Source organism: Ascaphus truei, chromosome 7 (genome assembly GCF_040206685.1).
Source record: "Ascaphus truei isolate aAscTru1 chromosome 7, aAscTru1.hap1, whole genome shotgun sequence".
In the NCBI taxonomy this organism is placed as follows: domain Eukaryota; kingdom Metazoa; phylum Chordata; class Amphibia; order Anura; family Ascaphidae; genus Ascaphus; species Ascaphus truei.
In genome coordinates, this window is record NC_134489.1 from 72,931,229 (window position 1) to 72,945,899 (window position 14,671).

Consider the following 14,671-nt stretch of genomic DNA (forward strand, 5'->3'; position numbering starts at 1 on the left):
TGTATACCATATATATTTTTTCTAAAATATTTTACCAGGAAGTAATACATTTTGAGTTACCTCTCGTTTTCAAGTATGTCCTGGGACGTGTGTCTGTGTGTGTGTATATCTGTATCTCGTTTGTCAAGCTTAATAATCAATAACAAATAGACGATACCGTTCTGTGGCTAACGAAATGCTTTTATTTGTGCGACCTTGCGAATCTCATTGAATGTATGGGGTAGTAATTTGTGCGAGATTTCAGTGAATCTCGAAAGCTCGCACAAATAACAGCATTTGTTAGCCACAGAACGGTATCGTCTATTCGTTTTTAATATATATATATATATATATATATATATATATACATATTTATGAATACTTTACAACACGATTATTGGTATCTTAAATACTTTATTGTACAATGCATACAATGGTACATTATCTCTAATGCGATCCACTTATAACACGATGTGATTCTTTGGACCCCAAGCACAGCGTTATAAGGGGGTTGAGCGGTATATATCTAGATATACAATAAAGACTACGCTTGGGTGACTGCCGCTGGCAATGCCCAGTCAGTAGTGAAAAATTAATCTAAGTGGATCTACACCAATGTGTTAATAAACCATATATACTCCACTAAATATCACACATGTATGTCCCAGCATGAATTGCCAATGCAAATAGTATGAAACTAATTAAAAATAGTGCTGTGGATGCCTATAACCCAAATAAAATGATAAAAAATGACAATAAAAATCACAATACTTAGAACATAATGTCCTTGTGAGTCCATGAAAAATAAAGTCCAATACAGCAAAAAAACCGCACTAAAACAGGAAACAGGCAGCCTTCTAATAGGGCCCAACGACCTCCCCACTCCACCTATATAGAAAAAGAAAAGAAAAAAAGCGCCCAATCCTAGTGCATTACTGTATAAAAAATGGATTTAATGTTCCAAAAACTCAATGGTCAAACTCACAAACAATGAAGGTAAAAAGGCATGTATGAGATCAATACTCATGCTCTGAATGGTCAGCAAGAACCTCTCCTCTGCTCAGCTGCTCCGCAAACCGGTATAATCCTCGTGAGTCTCCGTCCAGCAGAAACTCTCGGCATCAGTGGCTTTTATTTTTTTATATATATATATATATATATATATATATATATATATACATATACATATACAGTGGTCGACAAATCACCAAAAAATCTACTCGCCACCTAGTACCACACGTGTGCTGCTTGGGCCAATAGGAGCTCGCCACGATGTTAAATCCACTCGCCCGGGGCGAGCAAATGTATAGGTTTGTCGAACACTGTATATATATATATATATATATATATATATATATATATATATATATATATATATATTCTGTTTGTTTTGGCGTTTCCTAATCTCTCAGACACAAACACTGTTAGAGCAAGGTACAAATTATGCATCTGCAAATATTGACTGTGTTACAGCTATGCATTCCCTAGGAATTTTCTGATGTGTATTTGTTTGTTTCAATTACCAATCTTTTTCACGTTCATTGTTGGGGGGGATGGAAAGAAATCACTTGGGAGGGGGGGGCAGTCACTAAACTGTTAAATGGGGAACATTAATGTAACGTTACAGAAAACAAGATTGGAAATGTTGTTCCCCAAGTAAAGGTGGTATTCTCCAAGCTAATTATATGCAAAAATAACAGATGTATTAGAGCTTATTAGCATAGGTTTAACTTCACGTTATCAACTTGACATTGAATTGCTCTAACTTAAATAACGTGCCATTAAGTAAATCTTGACGTTTCTCCTATTTAGACTCTGAAGTAGGGTTTTTACTGGATATATATATATATATATATATATATATATATATATCGCATGATATACTGACAGTATACTGATATATTGCATGCATGCAATCGGTGCTATTACAGTTAGTCAATAAACCCTTTTAGCTGGTTAAACTATGTTTGTTTGTAAGTTGCAGTAAGACCTACTTTACACTGTGTTTTGCTTCTTACTAAGAGTTTTGAAAGCTCATCTTTTTCTGGACTTGAAAACCTCACTGTTGTGTTCCCTGGTGCACACACCTTCCTAGGTAGAGAGGATGGCACATCATTATGTAAAGCACTTCCCCTATACATCTATGAATGTTACATTTGTCAGAAAGTACTGATTCGGTCTCAACGTGTTTTGAACCAGGAACTTTTTGAGTGACTGAAAAAAGAAAATAAACTATAAAGGGTGGAAGAATGAATCATTCATCCGAGTCTCTGACCATGTATTTATTTCACTGGGGTATTTACTATTTTACAAGCATATCTGGTACCTACAATAGCAAATAGACATGCCAAATGGCCGCAGGGTGAAAAGTGTTAGTCGTCCCCCCCTTTTTAAAAAATAAAAAGCATGCTGGTGAGAACAAGGATGGAGAGCTTGTATAAAATGGTAATTACTTAGTCCCAAAACCAATAAATACATTAACAATGTTCAAAATATGGCACTGCGCTTCTGTAACCTTTTATGAGCGATTTAGTGACAAGTCCTGTATTGTCAGCTTTGATGTAACAGTTTCACTGCTTTTTGGGGCAATCAACACTTAATATGATCCTTGCATGTGCAGTGTCTCCCAATATATATATATATATATATGTAATATGTATATGTGAATTATATTTGTTACATAGTAGATGAGGTTGAAAAGAAGACAAGTCAATCAAATTCAACCTATGTTAAATTTAGATAACAGATGCTTAGCCTATATACTTTACAGTATATTGATCCAGAGCAAGGCAAACAAAACAAAACCCACGGAAACCTTATCCAATCATGCCTCCATAAAGGGAAAACATTCATTCCTTCCTGACTCCAATATTGGCTATCAGATTTCTCCCTGGATCAACATCCTTCCCATGTTTACTTATTTGGTATATTCCTGTATACTGTACCTTTGCTTTCTAAAAAGATGCCCAACCTTTTTTGAAGATATCTATTGTATTGTATCTGCCATCACAGACACTATGGGTAATGAATTCCACATTTCAACTGCTCTTACTGTAAAAAAAAAAACCTTACCTTTGTTGCTGGTAAAATCTCCACCTTAAGGGATGACCCAGTGTTGTTTGTATTGCCCTAGAGATGAATAGTTCTTTAGGAAGCTTATTGTATTGACCCCAGAATATATTTGTATATAGTTACCATATCCTCTCTTTGATGCCTCTTTTTCTAATATAAACAAATCTAAATTAGCAAGCATCTGTTGAGAAGTCATATTTTTCATCCCCATTATTTGTTTGGTGGATTTTCTCTGAAATTGTTCTAGTTCCGTATTGTCTTTTTTTATGGAGTGGTGCCCAAAACGGTACTCCATATTCAAGGCGGGGTCTTACTAATGCTTTATACATTGGCATAATTATGTGTGGTGTATGTATACATATGCCAGCGCTCATTCACAAGATGTAACTAAAGTAAACCTCAAGCGACGTGTGTGTGTGTGTGTATATACACACATATATATATATCAAATGGAAACATGACTGTATGCTCATCTGCATGTCTTAGACAGGTCTGCAACCCTGCCTTTCACCATTATCACCTAGCATACAGTGCTTCCACTGCATCAAGGAATTCTGGGAAATAACATGCAAATGAGCACACAGTGCCACCTTTTGCTTCAAAACCATATGATATATATATAGGTATGCACCTTAACCCTGGCTGTGCTCAAAGCTGTGACCATGCAGCAAGCTTAAGCCTATAGGGAACCATGTTAAAAATGGTTATTGAGGCAAAAAGTGACACTGTGTGCTCATTTGCATGTCATTTCCCAGAATCCCTTGCGGCAGTGGAAGTGCTGTATGCTGGGTGATAATGGGGAAAGGCGGGGTTGCAGACCTGCCTAAGACATGCAGATGAGCATACAGCTATATTTATATATATATATATATCTCCCTATTCATATCAGTACCTCAGTTTACTTTGAGTCACAATATTTTTTTTAATATAGAATCTATTTTGTGCTGTTTTGAGTTAAGCATTTGGGCCTGAATTTGAAAAGCTCTTAATTAACCGTTTGGGTGATAGAAGGTTTGCATGACCCTTTCCCAAGGACCTTGCAGCTTCCTGGGCTATATTGATCACTAGTGCAGAGATCACAAGACTGCAATCTCCCCCCGACTCCAGGTATGGAAGAGGAGGTCCCCTAGAAACGAGAAAAGTGTCGATGACGTTTGAGCAATGTCATAAGGCCCCCAGGGTGCCACTTTCTATGGCCTTGCCCCAAAGTCATTGGGTACAATATACCAATATATCACAAAATGTGAGACGTGCCACATAAAGTTGGGAGATTGTAGTTCCGCATTCAACAAATGGCAATCAAAAGACCATATTATACTGGAATGCTTTATATTTATGATAAATCTATGGGTACATTTTGAATGTTAACATAGAATTTGAAGGCTAATGAGAACCACTATGGTTAAATGGGCAAACTGGGTGAACCATCTGCTATAAAAGCTCAGACCCTATTTGCTCCTCTTTTTCCCTTTATATTTAGGATAACCTTATGTTTAGCCCACGCATTTTTGAATACCCTTACAGTACTAGCCTCTACCACCTCTGTTTGTAGATTATTCCAGGAATCCAGCACCCTTTGCAGGAAATACTTCATCACAGTTCCCCTGAGCCATCCAGCTTCACAGCAAGACCTTTGTATCCATTTTCATTTGTGTTTATTTCCTTGAATGAATCTTTGTTCTAAAATTCTTGCTATTGTTTATTTTTATTGTTTTTACAGAGACTAAAAGCTGCTTTGACCCAGCAGCAGCATCCTCAGGTAACGAATGGTGATACTGTCAATGGACAGGCCAGTGGGATTGTAAGGACTGACTCGGAGGAAACTCCCCCCCAGTCTCTACAGCAGCCTGCCACATCTACTACTGAAACACCGGTATGAATGATAAAGGAGACTCCACAATGGAGCTTTAAAGGTGCATTCACTCTTGCGCAAAGATTGAGATAAAGATAGATTATTGTTGTACCCTATAACTATAAAATATAGTTATTAAAATGTTCAGTTGTTGCAGAATTCTGTACGTTCTGATCCAGGCCCTTTAGCAGTTTTTAAGTCACTGATAAATATTCCGTCAGCGTCCCCTCCTGTTTCTGGTGTGTTTCCTCTAGGAAAGATGCTTTTTCATAACGAACTGAATCAGCGATGACCGTTATTGGAATTGTACCGCAGAAAGTCTATACTCTTATTCTAATTGAGCCTTTTCAGTTATTCACTTATATACATTTGTTCTTTTGCAATGGCAGAACAGCTAAATGGTAAGCAAGGATTTTATAAATAACGGTCTACTTTTCAGCCCAAGTAACAATGAGCAGCACCTTTTTACTTTGATAAATAACACGTTTTAAAGAGAAGAGTTTTCACAGATACCTAATTTCAAATTGTACAGTAATCTTAACTATTTCGCTGTCCAAGGAGTTGGCAGCGTAAGGGTTCATCTACATCAGGAGTGGCCAACTCCAGTCCTCAAGGGCCACCAGCAGGTCAGGTTTTAAGGATATCACTGCTTCTGCACAGGTGGCTCAATGAGTGGCTCAGTCATTGACTGAGCCACCTGTGCTGAAGCAGGCATCCTTAAAACCTGATATTACTTTGTTGCATAAAGTTAGTGTGCACAAAATGAGAATGGTGCACGCTTCGTATAACTTTGAGATGACATCCCAACAGATTAGTTTCCGATGTGACAATTTCCCTTTGTGACCCTGTAATTTGATATTGCAGTATGCTGTGATGTTAAGGGCAGGCAAAGAAGCTATGGAAACTTGTTAATTGCAATAGCATTGCAGAATGTTTTTTTAACGTTACAGGCAATTGTAGAAGATACTTTTAGATGTAAGTAAAACTTGGTGTCAAGAAATAAAAACAACGTTTCACCACTTTGTTGAATATATTGGCGCCTTATAAATAAACAGACATAATAATTACATATTTTAATGTGATAATAATTTAACACTAATACTCACAGGCTGGTCTTTTTTAATTATCTTGTTGTTCGCATAAAACTTAAACTGTTAAGCATTCATAATGCAATAGGGAGTACATAATAAAAAAAATTTAAAAAACCTTTTGTTTATAGATTATAAAATTATTTAATTATTAACTACAGCAGAAAACTCTTCTTGGCACCAACTTGCTAAATTAGTGTACATGGTGTAATGGATGTTTGAAAATGAATGTTTAATTTACAGGTTATTAAAAAATAGAAAATAGTACAAACTACAAGTTGTTTCCATAACGCATACACTGGGGAAAATGTAACTTGTTGAAAGTTTGTGCACCAGCCGTATCATTAGTTTGCTGTTAATACTTTTGACACATCACGTTTGCAGGCGTCTGCAGCTACTAATTGGTGAGGCATCAACTGCCTTGTCCTTGTTTGTTCCAGGCTTCTCCTTCTCCCCCCGCTCCACAAACTCAACCCACAGGGGGGCGCCGGAGGAAAGCAGCAAGCGATGACCCAGATGAGAAGAGGAGGAAGTTTTTAGAACGGAACCGCGCAGCCGCTTCCAGATGCAGGCAAAAGAGAAAAGTCTGGGTGCAGTCTTTAGAGAAGAAGGCGGAGGACCTTGGGTCATTTAATGTACAGCTACAGGTATCTTTTCTTTGCCTATTATAAACAGAACGTGTATTGTAGTCTCGTAGGTGAAAAGATTCCCTTTCCCCTACATTTCTTATTTTATGCTCTTATCTGTATTGTATATGTAGTTCCCGGTATTCTCGAGTGGACCGTGCTATACAAAAAAATACCCTATATTATATGGTATAATAGTGTGTAAAGTGAAAACCGTATACAGTATGTAAAATGATGTAGTATGTAATACTATAATAAAATACAAAAACACTTCAATTAAATCCAGAAGTATTTTGAGAATGAAATAGTATCATTCAAGTTGTGGTAGCACAAACGATATATATAGTCATTATACCAATTAAACCACAAAGGTAGTGGTTGTTCTCGTTTCTACAGTATGACTACATATGTTGTTTTCTGTAGCCTTCTATTTTCTTCATATAATTTTTGTAGATCAGGGATTATGTTCATTTCGTATGCAAGACAGAATCAACCCACAACCGGCTGCGTCTCATTTTGGTGCATTGCCAATGTTGAAGGAACATCTTCAAAAATATACAGCTGTGGGTATACATAAGAGGAGTTTTTCTTTTTTCAGGTGATTAAAACTTCAATGTTTTATCCCGTTCATTACAAGAAACATATTACAGGCTTGTAAACAGACAGCATAATCCCCCGGAGGCAAGCAATGAAACACTGAAGATTTAATCATTGGTGAAAGAATGCGGTGCATGCACTCACCACTGCATGATTATCTCAACTTTAGGGACGTGAGTGAGAAAACCATGTTTAGCACAATTCACTAGACACTTTTTGCACATAGTTTTATTCTTTTTGTCGGGTTCCTCGGCAGGTGATTATAGCTTTTTCTTGGACCACTTTCTTACCCTGCAAGTAGTCATGTTCTGGTTATCTTGGAGTGTAAATAAGGAGGCATGGTGCTCGGTTTTAAAACAACAGTGTCATCTTTATTGCCATTTAGTTGATCAGTGGCAGATTACAGATCAATACCAGAGCAATCTATGACCATTTCATTCACGTGGAAAGCTCTTGCATTCCACATATATTGTGAAATAGTTTTGTTCAAATGACCTACCAATTATGTCAGGCCACTTTACAGTGTTGTCTCCCGTCAGCTTTTTTGATCTCCCGAATAAAGGTTAACGTTTGTGCATAATTTGCAACTTTCATTTCGTTTTATTTACTTATTAAAGTTACTTCTAAACTTATCAATTGGGCTGCGTCATCAGTGCCTCCCTATACACTTTTTTAAGGTGTATAAGGGGTACCCAACATGCAATCATTTGAATTATAGAGGCATTTTCTGTAACGACATTTGAAGCTGGAGACTAAGCAGCGGTTCTGCCAAATTCAACATAACCCTTTCCCCGTGTAGCCTCATTGGTGGATCTCTTTGAGGAGTGAGACCTTACTATTATTTGTAACCCCTTACAGCCCCACCACCTCCACCTGCCGGTTTTCTACTTTCTTTACTGGTGGGGGGTGCACAGTGGTTGGATGAACTTCAATGCAGCCTCCCACACTGCTCTGGCTCCGTGCTGTGCTCCGGTGTGTCTCCAGATACGATGTCCTCATCCTGAGACACTGAGACACACAGTGAAAAGGTGATTTCTGGAAAGATATGCTTGTGGGGAAAGACAAAATACTCATATATGCACGTCACTGGGTGTGTACCCTCAGAAAATATATACTTTAGTAGAAATATTTTCATGCTACAGGGTAATTTTGCCTTACCAGTGATGACGTGCACTTTTTGCATTCAGCCCTGAATAAACTGCAGGCGTAAAGAGCCTTGCAGCTTTACTAATTGGGGGCCTCCATTTGTAAAAAACGTACGTACACTTCTACATATCTGCTATCAGTGTACTCAAGGGCCTAGGGCGAAATTGGACATTTTGGTCGCGGCCATTTCACCAAATGGCTGCCGCCGCTTCGTCACGGATAGACAGCCGATCCGCCGCTTCTAAGGTAAGTTTTATTACTGGTTAGAGTACGGGGTTAATTTAAGGGCTTTAGTGTTTAGGATAAGGGTTAATTTAGGGGGTTTTAGGATATGGGTTTTAGGGTAAGAACTTAGGGTAGGGGCTTGGGGTAGAGGGTTTTAGGGTTTGCGAGCGGCAGTGAAGTGACTGGTGGCGGCTTCCGGAAGTGTTAGTAGTGGCGAAGCGGCTATATGGTCGCAGCGAAACGACTGCGACCAAATGTCCTTGACCACCAAGGTGATAACATCTAGTATTCCTTTTCATGATTACACTAAACCGGTTATGGGACATTTCAATACAAAGACTGAAGTTTGTGGTCTTGATATTTTTCTCATAAATTTTACACTGTGTTCAATAAAGATTCCCAGACAGAAAATGTTGTGGGGAAAGATGTAATTCCTTGGGGCATATACTTTCAGAAAATATATGATTTTGTGGGTGTATTTTAATGTTAGGGGGTAGTTTTGCCTTGTCAATGATAGTATGCAACGTTTACATTCACATTGCAAGTAATAGCAGCGTTCATAGTGCTTAAAGAGAAGCATGTCAAACTTCTTAGCATGTTATGACATCTACCTAGGCCCTACAGAGGAAAATAACGATAGTATCAGAAACCCAGAATCTTCAGTGTTAAATCTTGTCACATTGCGGCATGTACGTTTTATATATAATCTCATAGGCATTCCGTTTGCTGTACAAAAAAACAATAATGTTGCAGGCAAGTAGCAAAGCACCACCGAAAACAAATAGTGCACGGGAATGCCAAGAGAACCTGTCCGCATTTTGCACTTTTCGGGCGCTTTGATTCCTTGACAATGCGCCCGGAGACGCAAAACTTGTGTGTTTGTGTGTGTGTGTATATATGTGTATATGTATATATGTGTATATGTAAATATGTGTGTATGTATATATAGATAGTAAATGGAGATATTATTGTGTGCTCATTTGTATGTCTTAGATATGTCTGCAATTTCTCTCTCTCTCTCTCTCTCTCTCTCTCTCTACATACATACACACATACACACACACACCTCAACCCCGTTAGAACGCGGTGCTTGGGGTCAAAAGAATCACACCGCGATATAAGCGGATCACGTTAGAAAATTCTAGCCATTAACTTAGCAAGAAGAGATAGAGGATAAACTCCTAGCGATGCTGACCAGGAAATGTCCTTGTGTTAGAGATGCCCATTAAAGCATATAAGTCTCCATGATTTTTCCAAACGAAACAGCTTGTTGAACTAAGGACTCCAAAATTCACAAAGACTGTAATGAATGTACACCACTGTGAATGTCCCTTTAAACACCACTATCTGTGGACTCCCACTAGCATGTAATAGGTATATCTTATGTGGGAGTCAAATGGTTGTAAGGGAACTGGATAATAATGTAGGTCACATAAATGAAGTAACATATAATGCTAAAGTTACTCACTGCTGACCATGTGGAGATCCTGGTGCTGTCGGCGTGCTCCTACCAAGGATTTCAGCATGCAAATGGTTGTAGAAGGCGGTGCAACTGCTTTTGAAAAACATATGACCAGTACTGCAAAAAAGTCTAGGTGCAAAAATGTATTGAAGGCACATTAAAAAACAGTAAGAGAACACTCTTACGTGTTTCGCGTAGTCACCCACGCTTTATCACTCTTTGATAAAGCGTGGGTGACCACGCGAAACGCGTAAGAGTGTTCTCTTACTGTTTTTTAATGTGCATTCAATACATTTTTGCACCTAGACTTTTTTGCAGTACTAGTCATATGTTTTTCAAAAGCAGTTGCACCGCCATCTACAACAATTAGCCATTAACTTATACATGCTATCAATTTCGTATGTCTCGTTTTTTGCGTGTGATAATTGCAATACTATAGAATAACAATATAGAAATAATGTACAATTGAATTGTTTCAATCTTTTATTGATGCATTGTACAATAAAGTATTTAAGACACCAATAATTGTGTTGTAAAGTATTCATAAATGCGAAAATTGGGAGCCACGCTTGCATCACGTTATAACGGTGTGTGTGTGTGTGTGTGTGTGTGTGTGTGTGTGTGTGTGTGTGTGTGTGTGTGTGTGTGTGTGTGTGTGTGTGTGTGTGTGTGTGTATATATATATATATATATATATATATATATATATATATTATTATTATTTTTATTTATTTTATTTTTTCTAATCTGGCATTCCCGTGCACTATTTGGTTTTGGGTGGTGCTTTGCTATTTTCCTTCAAGATTATTACCTTTTTATATTCAGCTCAGAAAAATGTAGACCCAGTAATTTGGGGTCTGTATTGGCCAAAAAATATGCATGAATAAAAGCTGTGAATAGTATTGTAGTCAATAGACACAGGGCAGTAACCTCTAGGACTCAGGTTAATTAAATTACATTTGTTAGAGATATCGGGGACAATAACAATAAAAAAAAGTATATACTGTACTTTAATTTTTTTTTTTATAATTTTCATGTTTGACATATCTTGGTCTCGTAATATGCAAGCCACTCGAGAAGGATACCAATGGAAAGCTCAACTTATCTGGAAAAAAACCACAAACAATATATTATTTTCATGGGTACATTGAAAGTCTCTCTCAGAAATCATGGTTAAGCAGATGTATAGACCAATTTAGAAAATTTGTGTTGTCACCTACCCTTGTCGGCAAAAAGGTTAAACATTGAGGCTATTCTCTTTCCACTGTATTTAAATAAATAATAATATCGATAGATATTGCAAAGGTAATATTCCTTCTCGTATCATTACACTTCGACCACTTGGTTAACCTTTTCGCTACCCGCAACTCCTTGCACTACGCTGCAGGCCCATTAGTTGTTTGAGTCTTCTCTTGGTCCATCTTCAGTTGTTGCTGATGAAGTACTGTTGTGCAATAACATCCATGTGGATGGCCCGGAAAAAGCCAGAAAGCTGTTCTGATCCCATACCATCTTCCTGGGAGACTGGTAAACTCTGTGGGAGCATAGGACTTTGATTGTGGTTTTGAGACTTTGCAACATTTAGGGATAAAAGCAGACAAGCTGTTGCCAATAAAAATTGTAGCACAATGTGGAAATCATGTAAAAGCCATATGGCTACTTAAAAACGTTATTCATATTAACCATATCTTTCCTGACAAGGAACACATCCATCCTTTTATGTTTTTTCAATTCATACACATTAATTTATAAATGAGTGGCAGGATATATAACTGGTTCCATTTATTTACTCCCAGGAACTGTCCATTATTACAACATTAATTTATGCAAAACTCAAAGCCCGGGACCACTGCCTGCAAAAGTTTGCCTGTTCTCAGCCAGTGTACCCAACGGATTAGGATTTGAGCTGAAAACAGGCAGCACTATGGTTGGTCGATAAAAAGATAACTCACAATAACGATATTAATACATTTATCGCTATAACAAAATATAGTGATAAGTATTTGTTGTGTAACCCTCATTGCCTGGCTCTAAAGGAATTGACATAGAGTTTGGTATTTACATGGCTGTGCTCAGTCTCAGACCTGTTCAGAGTGCTGGATCAGTGCAGGTTGGGCGTGGATTTGCTGATAGAATAATGATGGGAGCCAGGCGCCTTTATTGTACAAACAAGAGCTTTATTCACATCCGTTTATAAGACTCACTATACAAAAGACAGACTTCACTTTGGACATTAACCGGTAGCAAACAATATGGTTACTCTGTGCTTCTTCCCCTGGTAAATTTCACGCCTACACGCGGGAGGTATTGTTGCTTGTTCCCATCAGTATTGGTTAGATTGTCAATCTCCTGCATAGCGTCAATAATGCCCCATCTCAAGTAGGCCCCTGTTGGGGTTACACACTGCGCTCTCTCTGAGAATCTGTATCCCGTTACTGTGTACTGCATACCTATTGGATCAGGACCTCCAGGTGTGGTCGATCCGATTATGCTCCGGAACTACTACTCTCAGAACGCCTGCTTTACTTAAAACAGTCTGAAAATTTTCTAGTAAATCTACTGTATGGAAAAAAAAAAAAATTTAAAAAGGTAACATTCCATTCTTAAGCATTGTCAAATGTTTTCAATATGTTAATATTTTATAAATTAAATGTGTTTAAATTGATGAATGAGTAGTAAAAGGGAAAAGGGGCTATGGGAAGAGGGAAGGGTGGGGAAGGGGAGAGGAGTCCTTTGGGGTTATGGGGAGGTCTTGGGAAATGGGTACGGAAGGAATTGAGGTGGAGGGTGGTAAATGTGTTGAGGGGAAATGGGGGGGAGGATGGGGATGGGGATGAGGGTGTAGGACGGGGAAGGGGATGAGGGTGTAGGAAGGGGAAGAAGGGGGAGGATGGCGACGGGGATAAGGGGGGAGGACTGTGATGGGGGAGGACGGGGATAAGGTGAAGGACGGGGATATGGGGGAGGACGGGGATAAGGGGGAGGATGAAGCGGAGGAGGGGGGATGAAGGGGGTAGAATAAAGGGGAGGATGGTGATGAGGGGGTAGAATGAAGGGGGGATGAGGGTAGAATGAAGGGGGAGGACGGGGATGAGGGGGGAGGACGGGGATGAGGGCAGGACGGGAATGAGGGGGGAGGACGGGGGGGAGAACGGGGATGAGGGCAGGACGAGAATGAGGGGGAGGACGGGAATGGAGGGGAGGACGGGAATGGAGGGGGATGAGGGGGCAGGATGGGAATGATGGGGGGGAAATGAGGGGAGAGGACGGGGATGAGGGGGCAGGATGGGAATGGAGGGGGGGAATGGAGGGGGAGGACGGGGATGAGGGAGCAGGACGGGAATGAAGGGGGAGGACGGGGATGAAGGGGCAGGACAAGAATGAAGGGGGATGAGGGGGCAGGACAAGAATGAAGGGGGAGGATGGGGATGAGGGGGCAGGACGGGAATGAAGGGGATGAGGGGGCAGGACGGGAATGAAGGGGGAGGAAGGGGATGAAGTGGCAGGACAAGAATGAAGGGGAGGACGGGGATGAGGGGGCAGGACGGGAATGAAGAGGGAGGACAGGGATGAGGGGGCAGGACGGGAATGAAGGGGGAGGACGGGGATGAGGGGGTAGGACGGGAATGAAGGGGGAGGACGGGAATGAAGTGGGAGGATGGGGATGAGGGGGCAGGACGGGAATGAAGTGGGAGGACGGGAATGAAGGGGGAGGACGGGAATGAAGGGGGAGGACGGGAATGAAGGGGGAGGGGAGGGACGGGGATGAAGGGGAGGACGGGAATGAAGGTGGAGGACGGGAATGAAGGTGGAGGACGGGGATGAGAGGGGAGGGGGGGATGAGGGGGCAGGACGGGGATGAGGGGGGAGGACGGGGGGGAGGGGGGAGGACGGGGATGAGGGGGCAGGACGGGGATGAGGGGGGAGGACGGGGATGAGGGGGCAGGATGGGGATGAGGGGGCAGGACGGGGATGAGGGGGCAGGATGGGGATGAGGGGGCAGGACGGGTATGAGGTGGCAGGACGGGGATGAGGGGGGAGGATGGGGATGAAGGGGGAGGACGGGGATGAGGGGGGTGGACGGGGATGAGGGGGGAGGAAGGGGCAAGACGGGGATGAGGGGGGAGGACGGGGATGAGGGGGGAGGACGGGGATGAGGGGGGAGGGGGGGGAGGACGGGGATGAGGGGGGAGGACGGGGATGAGGGGGGAGGGGGGGGAGGACGGGGATGAAGGGGCAGGACGGGGATGAAGGGGGAGGACGGGGATGAGGGGGGAGGACGGGGATGAGGGGGGAGGACGGGGATGAAGGGGGAGGACGGGGATGAAGGGGCAGGACGGGGATGAAGGGGCAGGACGGGGATGAAGGGGGAGGACGGGGATGAGGGGGGAGGACGGGGATGAGGGGGGAGGACGGGGATGAGGGGGCAGGACGGGGAGGGGGGGGAGGACGGGGATGAGGGGGCAGGACGGGGATGAGGGGGGAGGACGGGGATGAGGGGGGAGGACGGGGATGAGGGGGGAGGACGGGGATGAGGGGAGAGGACGGGGATGAGGGGGCAGGACGGGGTTGAGGGGGGAGGACGGGGATGAGGGGGGAGGACGGGGATGAGGGGAGAGGACGG

At 41.6% G+C, this 14,671-nt stretch overlaps 1 protein-coding gene across 7 annotated transcripts in view; it reads left to right on the forward strand.

The window, feature by feature from the left end:
* ATF2 (activating transcription factor 2) overlaps positions 1–14,671 on the forward strand; it is a 70,434-nt gene that overhangs the window by 40,931 nt on the left and 14,832 nt on the right. For 4 of the 7 annotated variants that reach the window (XM_075609015.1, XM_075609014.1, XM_075609017.1 and 1 more), the window contains 2 exons: positions 4,772–4,924; positions 6,432–6,638. In XM_075609015.1, coding sequence (XP_075465130.1) covers positions 4,772–4,924; positions 6,432–6,638 — 360 coding nt within the window. The other 3 variants (XR_012802696.1, XM_075609019.1, XM_075609018.1) reach the window with 3 other exon arrangements.